At 36.7% G+C, this 19,733-nt stretch overlaps 1 protein-coding gene across 5 annotated transcripts in view; it reads left to right on the top strand.

The window, feature by feature from the left end:
- The window catches only part of arl15a (ADP-ribosylation factor-like 15a), a 130,330-nt gene that overhangs the window by 21,305 nt on the left and 89,292 nt on the right, over positions 1–19,733 (top strand). For all 5 annotated transcript variants that reach the window (XM_051110329.1, XM_051110330.1, XM_051110333.1 and 2 more), the window contains 2 exons: positions 14,629–14,773; positions 16,042–16,101. In XM_051110329.1, coding sequence (XP_050966286.1) covers positions 14,629–14,773; positions 16,042–16,101 — 205 coding nt within the window. The remainder of the gene's footprint in view (positions 1–14,628; positions 14,774–16,041; positions 16,102–19,733) is intronic.

Raw genomic sequence — 19,733 nt, 5'->3', positions numbered from 1 at the left:
TATCGCGATAATTATCGTTATCGAATTTTCGCCCTGCCCTAGTTGAACATGTTATATACTTGTTAGTACACATTCCATCAATAACGATTACTGTGGCCCATGTGCTGAAATTGGCATAAGGGATGTTCTCTATAAAGAAATCAAAGCAAACATATCCTGCCAGACAGACTTGAAATTGTTATGGGTGTTAAGTGCATTATGTCATGTCAACCTAATTCTCCAAAAGCACACAATGTATAAAAACAGATGTATGGGAGTCGTTTTGTCTCGGGGGGCCTAGAGATGATTATTAGGGAGGAGTTTGCTGGTTTGATGCAAATGCATTTATGGAGGAATTTTCCCACACTCGCCAGAGCCCATAGATTTGTTTCTATTAAAAATTGAGCACATCTCAGATAAATAGATGCTTTTTGAAAATGTCTGATTACTGATTTTAGAATGGGCTAGTACCCTCCTCCACAGCTCTGTTTTTGGGGTACCCCCAACCCCCTTTGGCCCTCACACATTAGTTGCAGCACATTCAAAAGGAGGCCCTCTGGCTTTGATCCTCTAGATCAGTGCGGAAAATGTCTTTTTGCTTACATTATGTGATGGAAACCAAAGTTTTCGCCGCCTTATGCTAATATGGCTGAGCTAATCACCCTTCCCAATTACAAAATTTATATACCCAAATGCTTCCCCAAATGCCCAGCCCCCTCTGTTTTGCTCCCATTGCTCTTGCCTCTCCCCCTTGTTGGGAACGTCCCAACTGAGCATAAATGTGGCCTTGGGTTGTGTAGAACATGAAAACATTCTTCTGAATGGCCTATTTCCCCTTAATGTACATTTTTACTATACCTATCAATTATTATTATTTTTTTTTTTTTCTCAAAATAGATTTTGTAATCTCTTGTCTCTGTTTTAAAAATATTTTAATCTTTTGCTTGCAAAATATCTGCTGACATCAATCATTTTTATAATATCTTGATATATTTAAGATTGTTACAGGAATAGTTTGCTTAAAAATTAACATTTTGTCATTTACACACCATTTTGTTTCAAACCTGTATGAATTTCTGCTGTATTGACATTTTGTTAAGATAGATTTCTAAGAATGTACAAGTAATTTTTATTGTGATTTTTATGTATGTATTTATTTATTTATTTTGAATTTTTTTTTTGTCTAGTGAATGTGACTTGAAGTAGATGATTTCTGTGCTGCAGAAATGTGGACGGAATCATGGAATCCAGTCATACAAACTAAATTTACTGTATAACGTGGAATGTCACGGAAATTTGGCCCATTTTGAATGGACGTAGGTCAGTACACTTAAATTAAAACGTGATATGGACTAGTGTCTGTGAATATTAAGCCACAAAATAGTATCTAAATATGAATCCTGCATGTTTTGCGTATCTCTGTGTGAATGAATGGCGCAGATGTGTGGTTTTGTTTTCTACACACATAAGTGCGTGTGTTTTCACTCTCTGGCGTCTCAATATACAAGTACATGAACACAAACACAATTTCTAGAACTGTTCTGAGAGTTATTTCATGAGCATTTTACCGTTTCTTTTCAGTAAAACTAGGTCTTTACAGCAACCTGTCAAAAAGCGTGAGAGAAATATTACTTAATTTAATAATTGTACTGCCACTAAGAATAAAATGAATATTAAAATATTATCTTTAAAAAAATATTTACCAGAAAAATTAAAATACAGAATACTGTACTTTACCAGTATTTCTGAAAAAACAAAAAACTAATAAAATCAATTAATTAGAGATGCTTTTTATTATTAATATTTAATTAAACCATTAAAATAAAATCCAGAAAAATGAATGGAAAACAGCATTTGGTAAAAATAAAAAAAAATAAAAGCTAGAGTGGATGTCAGTGGATCTTGACTTAAATTGTTTTATTCTTCTTAATACTGCACAAATCATATGAGCCACATGTTTAATACACAGGTTACTTGGTTTGAAAGGCTAACCAAGCAGCTTTCTGTTGTTTGTCAGAAATTCCCAATCATGTTGATTTCTGTTGAAATGACTTCGGGATTTCATTCAGTCATTCGCTGAACAGCGGTAAATGTGACCGCACCTTTACACAGAGGAAAATAAGTCATACAGGTCTCGAACCACATGAGGATGAATAAATAGAAGTGTTATTTTTTTCATTTTCAAGCGAGCTCTTCATGTAGTTCAGATCACTTTTTCTCCATCAATATGTATAAGACCTAATAATCCATCAATTCTGTGCACAGTGATTCTAGCATAATTCTTGCTAAGAAAAACAGCCTCTTTAAAATGAACCATACATGTGTATTGGAACGTGATCTGGGGAATGTACCCATCACAATTGCAAGGGCCCACTTTGATCAGTGTGTGAACTGTGCCGCTTGCCGCTTATTGCTATATCCAGATGGTCCTGGTGGGGGAACAAAACGTTCCCCTTGCCATAGGATCTCTCAATAGGCCGTCTAGACCAGCCTGAGCCCAGACAGATACAGCCTCCCATCAAATTAGTGTTTGTCAGATTTATGGTAATGGTCCGCAACAGCCTTCCCGTCGGTGACATCAAGATTTACAGCTGCGCACCCCCTCATTCCTTTCTGGGGGTTTGTCACCTCCCCACACATTGGCCTTATGCAGACATAGGGGGCTACGACCCAAAGAAACGGCCCAGTAAAAGACAGCTTTCTGGTGAGGCCGAGCCACCCAAGGTAGGTCAGAACAATGGCTGCACAGGGTTTGATAATCCCCTGTGATGAGGCTGAAGTGTTTGTGGTGCATGTGGAGCGCAGCTGGGGGGGCCTGTCGTGGGCCATGACAGTACAGACTACCGCTCCATTGTCTGAGGGTTTCTCCTGTTTTGGATAAAGGGCCACGGGGGCTAAGTTGAGGGCTTGAAGGGGAACTGAAGACGCCCATGTATGTAGGTTACTGGGGTTCTTTCATGTGGCCAGCCACAAGTAACCTGATATCAGCAAGAGGATCACCTACTGGGAAATATTTTGCCTGTCCTCAGTCCAAATGTTTTCCACGGCTGTTTTTAACCTCTGTTGGAAAGCTTGTGTTAGGAAAGGTTTTGACGTTACTTATGAGATGTTTATTACAGAAATACCTCTCAATAATCCAGCTCCATATTCTTATAAATCCAGCTGTTTTTTTTTTCTGATTGCTTGGGGTGATTATGTAACAGACAAATTTATTGTATTATGTTCTTAATTTTCAACTATGTGATTGTTTTGGAACATTGTTTTTTTTAAAACAACAACTGTGATGTAAGAAATACATTTAACGAGCAGAAAAATGTTCAGATCTTTGTCGGAGCATTTCAGATGGAAGGAATTTTTATATTTTTGTTTTTATTTTTTTGGACAAGAGAATTTGGACACTGTGGACTCAAAGTTACGTAGTAAGTTTCGTGAAGCACGCTTTCAATGTGTGATAAGCCGAAGTGTGTATGTACCATTATGACAACACTGAGAAAGCATTCCTACAACCTTAACCCTTCATGTTGGCAAGATATGCAGTTCATAGGATAACATAAATGAGATAAAATATGGTCAGTTTGTGAAGGATAACAGCAGGGCTTGTCAGGTACAAGTACATACAGTGATAGCTAGGGGGAGTTGTAACCCTACATTGTGAACATAAAGTAAAGTGGCTCTAGCAGTGTGAAGGATCTTCACTGGCACAGGTTGCAGGTATATAGATACACACTGTCAAGCTAACAAGTTGCAAAGTTGTACAAAAGACCATTTCTTAAAGTTTTATTATTTAAGAAATAGTACTTTTACCCTTAAAGGGACAACTTTGTACCATGTCTACCCCTAAAATGTGCATATTGGTACCTTAGAGTAGTAATGTGTGTCCCTGAGTACTACTACTATGCACCTTGTATGGATAAATAAGGTACTAAGTTGTCTCAGTGACACACTGGTATACCCCTAAAGCAGGGCTGTATGCTTACTTTTATTTTTAGGAGCACCTTCAAATCAATAATCATAATATCTGGTCAAAAATTAGCCTTCCCATTACAAGGTGATATTTGACTCCTTAAAGTAATTTACAGGGAAATTTAGTTTTTGCCATTTTTCTAACTTTATTAAAAGTATGTTATCTTTTATGGCAAATAAAAAAAAAAAATGTTTATAAGCTTTTTTTAAAATGTCTAATTAAAGCAAAAGAATAAGAACAAGTTACGAATCAAATGAAATCAGTATTAACATAAATTTGTACTACAGAGGTAGCACAGAAGAACTCAAAAGTGACTATAACTGTATTTTTCAGATGTTTCATGAAGCTCAGAGGTGGCATGAGTGCAATTAATTGCAATTCATGTTGAGATTAATGTTTTAAATATAAAAATTTGAATATAGAAGTATGAAATGATTTAAATAACTGAAAGATACTTTAAAACTGCCAGTAGGTGGCGGCAAGTCACTGATTTTATTACTGATTCATTTATTTATTTGATTTGTTCGAATGGCTGATTCATTCATGAATAAAGCAAGTGACTGACTTTATAAATGGGTAATTGATTCATTGACTCACTAGATTCATTTAAAAACGTTCATTCATAAACAAAACACTGCTGTGTTTGAATGGAGATGCGCAGCGGCTTAGCTGTGACTTGTTTCAAACTATTTTCGTCAGCGAAATAGAGCAAAATCAGGCAATATCGTTTTAGTCAGACAGTGTAAGTCACTTAATATTAACTTCTTGTTTATTAAACTTTTAAATCAGTATCACATTTACAAACTTCTTCATAATCATTAAAAGCTGTCGCTCATCTTAGTTCATCGCGATCTCACAAAGTTCTTTTATAATCAGCTGAACCCCCTACACTGCACAATGGATCTCTTATTTATACCCTGTCTACACTTTGTTTGTGAAAGGATTCGTGAGATATGTCTGTGATACATTACCTCAAAACACGTAGAAACCTTTGAAACTCCCCTCATTGCAAACACAAATCGGGTCAGTCACACATGGTGCTCCTAAATATTTTTTTGTAGTCGTAGCACAATTTTTGTGCATTCTTTTTTGAGATTTGGGGGAATATATGCCTACAAAGATCTAAGGAAAGAAACTATTAAACTTTATAAATTCTTCATTGGGGTTTTTTCAATATAGTGCAACTTTCAGGACGAATGATGAACTCTTCATCTTGATTATGGGAAACATTTCATCCATTTTTATTTTAAGCAGCACAGCAGAATTGAAACTCGTTGAGCTTCAAAGATAGTTTCTCTCCAGATTTACTCAACACACATTGCCGTGACCAGCCTGTGGTTGGTATGGCGACAGCAAGGTATGGTGTGGACACAACAGTCTCGCTGGCATTTATTTTTCGCGTCCCTCCATATGTGGCACGCCACTATACTGGCACAAGCTCCCGCTCCATCACGGCCCATATAACCGCTCCCCCCGGCCCTACGCTTGCCAACCCTCCATAAGCCACAAACATCAACATGAAGAGAAAAAAGATGAATGAAGGTACCCCCCCAATCACCCCAGACTTCCATGGACTCTCACTATGAGCTGGAGTGTAGTCAGAGCCGTGTTATGACTGGTGTGTGTTACACTGCTGCTCCATCTGGACATCCATATAAAGCACTGTCAATTCAAAGGTCACCTCTGAGCCCTGCAGACAAGTGTTGCTAGCGGGTGTCTGGGCAGGGAAGGGTCGCCGGCTGGGATGATAGTGAGGTCTGTTTGGGAATGCCAGGCTCAGACTGGTCTGCCTTGGTCTGTGTCTGCGTCTGGTGTTGCTCCCGACCGCCCCTCCCCCACTCGCAAGCTCATTGGCCCCTACTGTAGTCTGTTTTGGACACAATAAAAACAAACCTGACTGACCCCAAAACGCCCTGGAAAGGCATCAGCATTGTAATCACTGCAGTCGAAGCTACTGATATTGATGTAATTGTAGATTATGTGTACGTTTTAACATTTTTTGTGCACTATTTGAAGTCAGGGAGACCCCAGGATCGTTGTAGTGAATGCTTTACATTCATACTTTATAACTTTTTATGATCTTAAGATAACTGATTATAAACAAAACTAACCTGATTAGTTTACATATTGTGGCAGTAGATTCCTGCCAGTTTGGTCAAAACCATGTAAAAATGTTTTATATATACATACTGACCATTTGGGGTGTCTTTTATGGAATTCCAATACTAAGTACAATATACCCTAGTGAAAAACTAATAGATTTAAAATTAATTTATTTTATAATAAATATAGTTCAAGTCTATTAACATATTTACTGACATATCGCTGGAGACTTACTGATATTATAAAAATTGCAATTAAACTTTGTTTGGAGTACTACTTGTGCACAATGCACATTTCTTAATATTAAGCCTAAAATGTGTTTTATGTATGATCTTTAAATATTTTGCATTTAAAGAATGATATTATTTAAAGTGTAACTAAAGTATACTTGCAATAGTTCCACTTTAGCCAATCAAATATACTTAAGTATATCTTTAGTTGGACTTCAGCACTACAAAATTAATTGTTCCAATTTAGCAGACTTTAAATATACCAGTTTACCATGCTAAAAGTACAACTGCAGGGTATTTTGTTAAGTTCATAATATGTAAGTGCATTTGTTAGGAAATTAGTTTTCACTAGGGTAAAAGTGGTAGTTGTGACAATTTAAAGATATAAAGTTGCAATTACATGACAGTTGAAATTACGAGAAAGTCAATTCTGATATAAATTCACCATTTGGACAATTGGTTATTTTTGAGATATAAAGTCACAGTTATAAGATATAGCGGTAAAAGCAAGAAATAAAGTCAGTAAACAAGTCATTCCCTAGACATCATGAAGGTTGTGCTGTTGGTATTGCTGTTTAGTTGCCATGCACTTCATGCTATAATGCATTTAGTACATTTTGCATAATAAGGCTGCTTTTGGATCATGAAATATGATGTCCTGAAGTGAATGTGGACCTGTGCTAATTTTACTGCAAAATTTTCCACTCCGCAGTGCTATTTTTATCAGATGTTGTTCATTATGGACTTGTTTTGGCATGACCTGAAGCTGTTTGGCTCTTTGATATGATTGATTACAGCTAGGCATTTTTATATTTGTTGGTCTTCGCTGGCACAATTTCGGCTAATAATTTTCCGATGTGCTATTATGTCTAGTGTACGTTACTTCCACACTGTGAATTAATAGCAAGATGGAATACGCTGATCAGGCAAAGAGGGGCGTACTTCAGCGTGCCATCTATTGAATGCGGAAGATGATCTATGCCTTCACTTCCAGAGACACACCCTCCCGATCAGTGAAAGATGAACCTGATGCATGTGGAAAGGAGGTTCATGTTGGCTCAGGTTTGTGCTGATTTCACTACCTCAGCCTAAATGACATTCTCCATTCACATTTCACCGCAAAAGTTGCGAGGCATTACTGCTGCTAGTACTGGTTACTGACATCCTCATCATTAACAGACAAGATGGATTTCATTTAGAACTTAAAACGATAGGAAATGTGAACCTTGTGTGGTCTACGTTTGTCTACATTAGTCCAAGTCGATAGCTTAATGTAAAGGGCCCTATGATTTCCGTGATGCGGACAACACGAACTGAATCACGGAATCCAGTCATAAAAATAGAATTTACTGTATAATGCGAAATATTGCCCAAATTTTGTATATGAGTACATGAGCACATAAACAGGACTAGAAGTATTTCTTTTGAGAAAACTATTGTCATATTATAGACAAACAGAAACTAAAGGTCTTCACAGCAACCCGTCAATATAAAAGTTCAGTTTAACTTGAAGAAACTGTGACAGAAATATATCACTCTGTGTAATGATAGTACTACTGCTAGTTAAATTATTATTAACTTTTTCTCCACCAAACACGTAATTTTCTGTTATTCATGAGATAAAACTTCCCTGTCAAACACAGAATTTTCCAAGTTTCCATGTTTTCACTGTTATACACTTGGGGGCGCTATTACGCATCTCCTGAATGAGTCTAGAATGTGCAGATCAAAAAAACAAAACAAAAATAAAACATGACTAGAAAGGCGCAGAAAGACGAGTTTGTTTAGTTTGGTGTATTGCAAGTTTAGAAATGCATACAACAAAGAATTCTGGGGGCCCTAAAATATGAGTGAAAATCATCAAAAATGCTGGCAGTGGCTGTCAACTTTTTTCAAAAATGCTGGCGGGGAAAGAGTTAATACTGTTTTTTAAGGAATATTTACCAAACTTAAAGAAAAATTATTATTTCTGTAACATAAATAAATAAATAATAAATTTAAGTTGTTAAAATTAAAAATTAATTTTATAAATTAATTAGAGATGCTTTTGACTATTAAAATTTAATGAAAATGGAATCCAATCAGTTAATGGAAAACACAGAATTTATGTGTACGTTTCATGATTTCAATTAATTAGACATGCTTTTTGATTAATATTTTTTCTTTTAACCATTAAAACAGAGTCTAGACAATTAAAACAGAAAAAAAAAAAGAATCCAGAAAAATTGGAAATGGAAAAAACTAGGGATGCGCGATATTGGATTTTTGCCAATATCCGATATGCCGATATTTTTCAACTCATGTTGGCCGATAGCCGATTCCGATACTGATATATTTCCTTTTGTTTGGAAACAATACCAAGTCTCTCCTGTGCGAAAATTCTAAGCAAATTATTTTTAATCTTGTTCGAATGCATCATTCTGTACATGTATTCTCAGATTAAATGCAGCATCCAAAACAGTGAATCTAATTATCATTCATGCAAAACTTTGCTTCAAGTGTAAGCCACACTACTGACATCTAATCGCTAGCACACCCTGAGCGCACGTGAGTAATTCCTAGTGAGTAAGACATATCGGCATAATTTTTAATATCGGGCCGATGCTGATGTTTACATTTAAAGCCATTATCGGCCGATCAGTCCAATAATATTGTGCATCCTTAGAAAAAACAGAATTTGGAAAACAATTAAACAAATTTTATTTTATAGGAGATAAGGGATGCATTAATCTAAAAGTTCTTTCTGATACCAATAAGCAGATAATTATTTTCATGTATACTGATCCTCCTAAAAGCCTGATATTGAAGTCCTATAGAACTATTTTCTATTTTGTCTAAATAAAAATGTTAATTTCTAGAACATAATAACATACACTATTATAAAATAACAGTACGAGGGTAAGTTTGTCATTTTTTGAGATCAAGGAATGCAGAAATCCTTTGAGGAGCCAGTGTCACTGTCAAAGCCACGGCGATGGGCGACACACAGAGGTGCAGGTGGGGCAAACAGGATGGCATCACTGCCTGACGCTTCAATGGCAGACGTCTCCACACTCTCAGAGGGCAAACGAGTGAAATGTGAGCCCTGTCTGTCTGTGTGGTGCTTCCCTTGCTCTCGCCCCCTCATTTATTGGCTCTAAAAATACAAAGCTGTCATTTAAAATAGAGCAGACAAGTGAGCAACGGCTGGCCATCGTATGTCCAGAGGACAGACGGACCCTCAGAGCCCCCCAGCTGACAGTATCTCTATAGAGTATATGTCTGTAAGGCTTAAGCCTTTGGCCAATAACCCCGCAGAGCGATCTCTGTTGTGACTGCTGTTCACTCCGCTCCAGAGCGGCAGAGTGCAGAGCGTGTTACTTTTCTCATGATGGAAGTCAGACGACTGTTTTTCTTTATTGCATGGAGCAGACAGGGTCCCCTTCACTCAGCCGAGGGGTCCATTCAGGAGAAGTTGGCAGGCGGGAAGTTGTTTTTGCAGTGGCGTATTGTTCAGCGTTGCTTCCATAAGGGCTGAAGATTCAATATTGTGGCAATGCTGAGTGGATTTGGCCCAGCTGTGTTCTCCTGTCTGCCGTGCTGGATTCTAGCGCCGTCGTATCTTTGTTTTGGTGCCAGGGCCTGGATCTCAGCCAGGCCTTTTAATTACATCAGCCGTTTGATGTCTTGACATCTTTTTTTTAAATAGAAAGCTGGGTGGGATAAGGGGGCCTGAGAGATTTTGGTGTGTGTGTGTCTGTGTGTATCTTTTAGCGAAACATTTCATCTGAAAATGCGCCATTGCCGCGTCACAGCTGTTGTCAGTCTGGAATATTTATACCTTCAAACATCTTCATATGCATAAAAAGCAGTTCATCAGCTTTTACAACTGCCCCAACATCGGTGAGGTAATGTCTCGAGGCTCTCGAACAATTAAAGCGCGTCCAATATGACGAGAGCCAAAAGAATCAATCAAGAGTTAGCGTTTCTCGACATATAGAAACCCTTTTTGGCAGGAGCGTCTCGGTTTCGACCTGCCTCATTGGCACGAGAAAAGTCCTGACCAAACAGTTGCTTGAAATGTGACTTCTCGGACACCTGGGAAATCCTTTATTTCGCTCCCCTGCAACAACATGGGCTGCTGAAGTGTGTGGCCCTGTGTTCCTGTGGGAGCCCTGATGGGCCTTGGGGTCAAAGCTCCAGGACGTGCCTTCAGCAACTGATGTAAATTTATCATCCCATCTGAGCACTGTAAGTGAAGGTGGGGTGAATAGGGTAAATTCATCAGCCTCTTACAGAACCAGATGTCCAGGTTGCTGTGTGACAAAGCAGAAGCATGTGCGGCCGTGCCGTGCTACGTAGGACGGCCTCTCTGTGCCTGTTCCTGTGAAGGGCCTGTGAAAGCCATTTAGGCTTTTAGTGATGGAAGAACACCAGAGCAAATGACACATTTGTTTGCCTACAAGCCTTCGATGTCCCTATTAGGATTCAGGAAGAATTACATAATACATGAGTGAGACAAAACACTTCTGCTGTGCAACTCATACAGTGCAAAACAACAACAACAATAACAACAACAAAAAAACATATATATTTAAATATAAAAAAAAAAAAAATATATATATATATATATATATATTATTTTTTTTCAGATATGTTTAAATATATCCCATAATATCCAAAAATGGCAAAAAATATTGTTCTTATAAATTAGAAAGTACATTTACATCTATTTTTTGATAATTGTGGTTATATTTCCTAATATATATATGTAACTTCTGCTGTTATACAAACTTAAACAGCACGCAAAAAAAGAAAGAAAAGTAAATAAATATATTTGTTTATATTTATATATAAATAAATATATTTATTTATTTTTAATTACATATTTTTAGTCTAATTTTGAATCATATCTAAATATGTTGTTCTTTTAGATTATATAGTATATTTACATAAGTCTGTTTTTGGATAATTTTAGATATATTTCCTCATATTAATATATATACTTCCCATCCAAATACATTTCTATTGTCCCAAGTACATTTTAAATGTATTTTAAGATTGGAAATGTATCTTATTGTCACTTGGATTACAATGTGAAGTGCAATATTTTGAAGGAAATATATTTGAACAAATTGAACAAATATATTTCCTTGATCCACACTGTTTACAACATACATTCAGCGTATATGTAAAATATATTAACAGTTTATTTGCGAAAAAACAGATAACTCAATTTTTTACAATTTTCAAAAATCATGTTTTTTTATTATGTTTTCATGTTTTCATTGTGTTAGCAGTACTTTTTAGTTGTTTTTACTTAATCAAAATAACACAACTGCAGTTTGATTGAGATTAATTTGAATGCACAATGAAAAAACATAATTTGAAAATTGTTAAAAATGGACTAATCTGTTTTTGCAGATGAACTCTTCATAAATAAAATGTAAAATATATCCCATATATGCCTTATGGCAATGCATAACATTTGCATTCACCTTCCAAGTGAACATCCTTCTGAAGTAATAATTGTCTATTCAGATGGAAACCGCTCTTTATATAGAGTCTACGGCGAGTATGTTTCCATGTGGAATGAAATAATCCTGAGGTGAAGGCCAAAATCAAGCCCTTTCTGGCCTAGACTAGTTCTGTCCTGCTAATAAAAGATAGACCTATCTCTTTTTAGTTCTGTATACTGATCTCTCCACACCGGCTTTAACCGTCCCATTCACGGTTCACACTGCATTTGCCTCCTAATGTCTCCCAGCAGGCCTCCAGTCAAAGACAGTGATTCATAAAGTGACAGGTCTGTCTGCTGCCATGAGGACACAAGCTCTCAGAATCCTGCCTCTCTCTCTCTCTCTTTTTCCACACCCTCCCCCCTAAACAGACGCAGACTGCGTTAGACTGTCTGGTAACAGTCTATTTTACATGTTAGGGCAAGTAAATTCTACAATAAAGCCTGCCCTAATATCAAGCAATAGAAAGGAGGTCTCAGCCGTATTAGAGCAGGAGAGGCTGTAAATCATCTAGTTTGTTTAGATGCACGATCTTACACTAGTTATGCTTAATAACCCTCATACAACCTGCAAGGTCTTGTAAACAACATAAAGATTGTTGAGAGGTAGAAAAAACACAGTTCATGACATTTTTATCAAGACTTTTTTTTCATTAAATCAGTCATAAGTTTTGAAAGCTGATGTAATTTTCGCACAAAATATTAAAATGTTTATTTACAGTTGAAGTCAAAAGTTTACATACACCTTGCAGAATCTGCAAAATGTTACTCATTTGACAAAAATAGAAGGGATCATACAAAATGCATGTTATTTTTTATTTGGTACTGTGGGGCCCTATGATTTCTGCGATGCGGAAAACGCAGACAGAATCGCAGAATCCAGTCATAAAAACGGAATTTGCTGAATAACGCGAATGTCACGGAATTTGTCAAAGGGGTGAAAATTTTGTTATGGTGAGAAAAAATAAAACATTTCATAGGGCCATTTTTGTTAAACCTTTATTAAATTGATGTGAAATTGTATATGTTTCATGATTGTAATTAATTAGACATGCTCTTTGATTAATCAAATTAAATTTAACCATTAAAAAGGAGTTAAAATGGGAAAAAACGGAATCCAGAAAAATTTTAACGGAATTTGGAAAAAAATAAAATGGATTTCATAGGGCCCTAGTATTGACCTGAAAAATATATTTTACATAAAAGATGTTTACATATAGCCCACAAGAAAAAATAATTGTTGAATTTTTTAAAAAAGGCCCTGTTTGAAAGTTTACATACATTTCATTAATACTTTGTTGTTACCTGAATGATCCACAGCTGTATTTTTTGGGGGTTGTAGTTTTTTTAGTGATATTTGTTCATGAGTCCCTTGTTTGTCCTGAACAGTTAAACTGCATGCTGTTCTTGAGAAAAATCCTTCAGGTCCCACAAATTCTTTGATTTTTCAGCATTTTTGTGTATTTGAACCCTTTCCAGTGATGACTGTATGATTTTGCGATCCATCTTTTCACACTCAAGACAACTGAGGGACTCATATGCAACTATCACAGAAGGTTCAAACACTCACTGATGCTCCAGAAGGAAACACGATGCATTAAAAGCCAGTTTTTTTTTTTTGTATTTGTATTTGAAAACCAGGGTAAATGTAACTTGCTTTGTCTTCTGGGAAACATGTATCTTCTTTAGCTTTTAAAGGTCAGTACTAAATGTAAAAAAAATATGATATTTAGGCAAAATAAGAAAAATGGACACATCTTCATTCTGTTCAAAAGTTTACACCCCTGGCCCTTAATGCACCATTTTCTCTTCTGGATCACCAGTGAGCATTTGAACCTTCTGTAATAGTTGCATATGAGTCCCTCAGTTGTCCTCAGTGTGAAAAGGTGGATCTCAAAGTCATAAAGTCATTGCTGGAAAGGGTTCAAATACACAGAAATGCTGAAAAACCAAAGAATTTATGGGACCTGAAGGACTTTTCTGAAGTACAGCAGGCAGTACAGCAGGACAAACAAAGAACTCATGAACAACTATCACTAAACAAAAAATAAAAAAAAGAACACAGCTGTGTATCATTCAGGTAACAACACATATTAAGAATCGAGCGTATGTAAACTTATACGGTGTCATTTTTATAATTTAAACTATTATTTTCTCTTGTGGACTGTATGTAAAAATCTTTTAGGTGAAATATGTTATTCATGTCAGTACTAAATAAAAAGTAACATGCATTTTGTATGACCTCTCTTATTCTGATAAAATAATTAACATTTTGCAGATTCTGCAAGGTGTGTGTAAACTTTTGACCTCAACTGGCTTTTGTTTGCATTTATCATTTTAACATAGCCCTTCATATTTTTAGTGTTGGTTTAAAGTTGGATATTTAAAGATTGAAAGCAAGCGTACAAGAATCTACACAAAAAATATTTAAAGCAGCAAAAAGCTTTAATGTGATCTTCATATAACAAAATCAGTTGTATTAAAAATGCATCCTGGGACATAAAAGTAGCCAAACGTTGAAGGAACACTCATAAACGTGGTCACTAAGAAAGCAGCTGTGTGGCAAATTTCATGTCCCATTTTGTCAATGAACTCATTTCATGGTGAGTTCAGGAGTTTTCCTCCAGATGTGTTACTTTCAAATCACCGCATTAGTTCATAGGCATCAGCAGACGTCTTTCTTTGGAACATCATTAGCATTTGTCAACTCGGGCTCCTCAGTTTATTTTCCGACTGTCTTCTTTGGCAAACATACGCACAAATTGTTAATTTTAGCCTTATCAGCAAGCTAGTGAAAAGTGCACCGCTCACAGCGACTAACTATGTTTGTCTTTTCTGTGTTTTTTTATTATTAGTGTCTCCAGAAGTTGTGCTGTAGGGCCCCTCCTCCACCTAGACCGGAGTATGATGTCGTGTGCATCGGACTGAGCGGTGCCGGCAAGACCAGTCTGCTATCTCGCTTGTGCAATGAGATCAGTGATGGCACGGTACCAACCACAGGTAATATAACATTTCTCCGCAGCTTTTTACCGCAGCATTTTTTAAATGCTTTTCAGTGAGATGAAAATGAGAAACAAATCACATATTTAACCCTGAGACCTAAAAAAGACAAGTACAAATACAAACCTCAGCTCCTGTTTCTTAAACAAACGTGACAGATCATTCCAACAAATCGACTTAGCACACTATTTTTGCAAGGCGTTTGCCTTAAACCTTCACACTTGTACTCAGTACATATATCATATCTCCGGCTCTACACTTTCCCAGCACTCTGGAACGTCTGCAAAATCTCTTCATTGTCACCATGTGCTTTTCAGCCTCTCGGAGCACTGAAAGCTGTTTAACGTTATTTCTGCAGGTTACCTCAGAGCCTCCTTTTGAACACTACGCTGCTTTACCAAAGAAAGAGCGCACTTGCGGTTGAGCTCCTTAGGCGTATATGTGTCTTTTTTTTAAGAACAGCTGGGTTTTGTCACACAGACTTTCTTCCTTGTGACCAGAGTGTTGATTTCATTAGACCTCTTGGCGACAGGCTGGTGTATTCATGAATATCTTCACCTCTCAAGATGGACGACATCACTTCCGTTTTTACTATCAGCACAAATGGTTCTTTTCAGAAGAGAAGACACAATTGTGTCAGGCTTTCTTCGGCACGTCTCAACAACCGGAGTGTGATGTATACAGCACGCTAGACGATACACAAACCCAGAATGTGCATCCAATGATGATCGGCCTTTGTCTTTGGAGTGAACACCTGTTTTGAGCTGTCTAGTGAAGCAGTAATTACAAAAGCAAAGTGTTATTTGGCAGCCTGTCTTGGAAATATGGTTAGATTAAGATGTCAGACTCACTAGTCTGCAAAAACAGGCCTAGATGGAGCTTCTCACCTGCTTGTGACATATTTACTCTCACCTGTTGAGCATTTGAAGAAACATTAGCTTTGAATTAATGTGGGCTTCGGAAGTTCAGTCTCACATGTTTTCGGTTGCGTTAATCAGTACCAAATGGTTGCCCTGTTTGCTGCTGCACGCATTGTTGAGAAACTGAACACAAAAGACATTCACTTTGACATTCGTATTGTTAATGTCCATCAGAAACCTCATGCCCATTTCCCAAGTGGAAAAAATAGTATCTTTTGATTAAACTGTTTGCAAAAACCACCTATATCAATCTCTAGATTTAGTCCCATTGCATCTTCACATGTCATTCGAAACTTGTCCTTTACCCCAAAGTTTATGGAATTTTAACAAGCTTGTTTTCTTCCACAGGTTTCAGCATCAAGGCAGTGCCATTCGAAGATGCCATACTGAATGTGAAGGAACTAGGAGGTAATAAGAACAGACTAAGAAAATCATCATGTCTTCTCCAAGCACTAGAGAAGACTGTTGCCATGCTAATCTAGTTGTCTCTAGGACAGATCTCTTAGTTTAGCCACCTGAACTCCAAGAAGGGGCGCTTACCTCAGTGTCTCCTACTTCCTAGTAAAACCACAGCTGCACAGAGGGCTTAAAGAGTAAGACATTACAAGTCGGTCAAGTTTAGTAGGCGTTTGCTAAGCAAATAAATGTCTCTTTTGGCAGAAGGGCTGGTGAGCAGGGAAAGCCGGGAAATAACAAGTTGACGTCTCTGATAGCAACTCGCGTGTCTGCAGTGTTCTTTTTGTGAAATTCATAGAGTAAACAAATATGGTTTGACCGACTAGCATATTTTGTGGTGTAATCCAGTTTTGTCTAGTTTTACTAAAATATCAGAAAGGTATGTTTTGAATTAGGTTTTCTTTTCTTTTTTTAAAGCATAAACCCCACAAAATTATATATTCATGCTTTTAAAACAAACAAACAAACAAACTAAAACTTCAAGGTACATTCTCAGTAAAAAAACGTATTCAAATTAGCATGAAATGAAAATTCCACTTATCTATCCCACACCTTATTGATCTTATTGTGAATAATTCTGACCTTGTAATTTTTATTTAGAGTTTCATAACTTGATCTTCTGGTGAAATGTCAAACTTTTTTTCTGGTGGCGTATACCGCTGTTCTTCAATTATAAGCCATTTAATCCCAAGTTTGCATTCATCTGCCTCCATTTTTAAGTGCAACACCAACAACCAGTGAGCAGAACAGCATACCATACATTTTTATTTTGTTGATAATCTGTTTTGCTCAAATGTATAGAGTATAGACGAAAAGATCTGTCGCTACTTCCATTACTTCAAGACTTAAAGTTTATTTTTGCTTAAATTTCTTGTCGAACAGACATTTTAATCTTTTTTTCCAAGTATAAAACATTTAAAACAAAGAAGGATCAGAAAATATATTTTGAAGGTATTTTTGTTTGTTGGGAAAAGCACAGTACAAAATATTCTTCTGTCAGAATTGCATAGCTGTGTCATCTGCATCTGCATTTAATATATATAGGTGCATCTAAAAAAAAATACAATATCCATTTGATAAAAAGTGAAACTTTCATTACATGTAAAGTAAAACATTTCAAAAGTTTGTTTGTTTTACAGCTCATGGAAGTCAAAAATGCAGTATCACAAATTATTAGAATTAGATTAGAATATTTATATTTGAGTTTCATTAAATGGACATCCCTTTCTTTGAAACCCCAATAATGGGGAAGACTGCTGATTTGGCAGTGGTCCAGGAGACAATTATTGACACCCTTGATAAAAAGGGTAAGTCATACAAGGTCATTACTGGAAGGAGTGGCTGTTCACAGAGTGCCGTATCAAAGCATATTAAATGTAAAGTTGACTGTAAGGAAGAAAATGGGTAGGAAAAGGTGCACAAGCAACATGGATGACCACAAGCTTGGGGAAACTGTCAAATAAAGCCGATTCATACACTTGGGAGAGCTTCAAAAGGAGTGGACTGAAGCCGGAGTCATCGCATCAGAAGTCACCACGTTCAAACGTCTTCAGGAAAAGGGCTACCAAGCCACTTCTGAAACAGAAATAACAAAGCATCTTACCTGGGCTAAGGAGAAAAAGAACTGGACTGTTGCTCAGTGGTCCAAACTCCACTTTTCAGATAAAAGTAAATTTTGCATTTCATGTTGAAATCATGGTTCCAGAGTCTGGAGGAAGACTGGAGAGACACAGAATCCAAGATGCTTGAAGTCCAGTGTGAAGTTTCTGAAGTCAGTAATGATTTGGGGTGCCGTGACGTCTGCTGGTGTTGGTCCAATGTGTCCAAGTGCAAAGCTGCACTGCAGCTGTCTACCAGGAGATTTTGGAGCACTTTATGCTTCCATCTGCTGACAAGCTTTATGGAGATGCTGATATCCTTTTCCAGCAGGACTTTAGCACCTGCCCACAGTGCCACAACCACTTGCAAGTGGTTTGATGACCATGATATTACTGTGCTTGATTGGCTAGCCAACATGCCTGACCTGAATCCCATGTGGAATTTATGGGATATTTTCAAGAGAAAGATGAGAAAGCAAATAAACCAACAATTAAGACGAGCTGAAGGCTCAATAGTGCCTCAGCAGTGCCACAGGCTGATCGCTTTCATGCCACACCTCACCGATGCTGTAATTTGTGCTAAAGGAGCCCCGACCAAGTATTGAATGCATAAATGAACATACTTGAACATACATACTTTCCTGTTTTGCAAATCCTTCTTTGATTTATCTTAGGTAATATTCTAATATTTTGAGATACTGGGTTTTTGACTTAAAAAAGTCATCAAAATCATAAAAAATCATCAAAATGAAAACAATAAAACTTTGAAATGTTTTACATGTGATGAATCTAGAATATATACGTTTAATTTTTTTAAAAATAAGTTAGAATAAAAAAATTAACTTTTTCATGATATTCACTTTTTTTTTTTAGATGCACCTGTGTATATATATAAATATATATATCAGAGGTTGTGCTAGACTTGTAGACTTGTAGACATGTAAACACACTCTGTTACATCTTAGGTGAATGTAAACAGTTGGCACGTGTTCAGTACAGTGCATCTGTGCATTCAGTTTTAAAGGGACAGCAACCTAATGTAGTTGCCATTGTCTGTGGCATTGATGTTAATCAAGCAACAAAAGAAAGACAGAAAATCACTCACTGCTCTTGACTGAATCACTTTAGTAGCCCTAATGTGGTAAAGCAGTTGTTATAAAGAATGCATAATTAGCCTATATAACCATTGGTATTTCATTTAAAAGAAGACCATGTTCTTCTTTATGAGAAGAGGTTTCGTTTAATTTTAATATAAAGGCATGTTGCGTGTTACAGCAGTTAAATCTGTGTCTATCATGATAAAACCTTAATATCCAACCTATATAATGAGTTTGGAAATTTTAGAGAAATGTTTAATAAAAGCATTACACTGTAAATAAACCCATTAGATTTTAGCCGACTAAATCTACTGTAGATTTTGTCTATTAAAATTTTATGATATTTACTAAAGCAATTCAATGACTAAAAATTACAAACTAAATGGTGTTTTAGTCAAAAGACTATAACTAAAACTAAATCAAAATTTCCTGTCAAAATTAACACTGCTCATTAGAAAACTGTAAACACATTATTTTGGACATACCTTGTTGGTAATATGAATTGAATATTTGAATTGTTAATGCAATTCTCAGAAGTCTCCTTTAAACCCACCATTTTGCATATATAACTAATCGGACAGGACAGTTCGTTTGGGCCGGGTATAAGGCCACAGGTACGATATTGGAAGATGCTTGTTGTTGTAGGACTGCTGAACAGAAAGAGGTCTGTGGAGAGGGAAATAAATCAGAGGCTGACTCTGTTTATGAGAATGTTAGGGGAGCCGCTCTTTGAAGTGATTTATGTGTTTTGTGGGACGCGGGGGACATTACAGGTGCACTCTGTATCATGACAAGTGGCCCTACCAGCGCAACAGAATCAAGAGCCCACTTAAAGAAAAACAACAGGGATAGAGAACACAGTAAACCAAGGGGAGGCCTGACTAAATCT

The sequence above is a fragment of the Labeo rohita genome, chromosome 5 (genome assembly GCF_022985175.1).
Source record: "Labeo rohita strain BAU-BD-2019 chromosome 5, IGBB_LRoh.1.0, whole genome shotgun sequence".
In the NCBI taxonomy this organism is placed as follows: Eukaryota; Metazoa; Chordata; class Actinopteri; order Cypriniformes; family Cyprinidae; genus Labeo; species Labeo rohita.
This window is presented reverse-complemented; position numbering and strand designations above follow the sequence as displayed.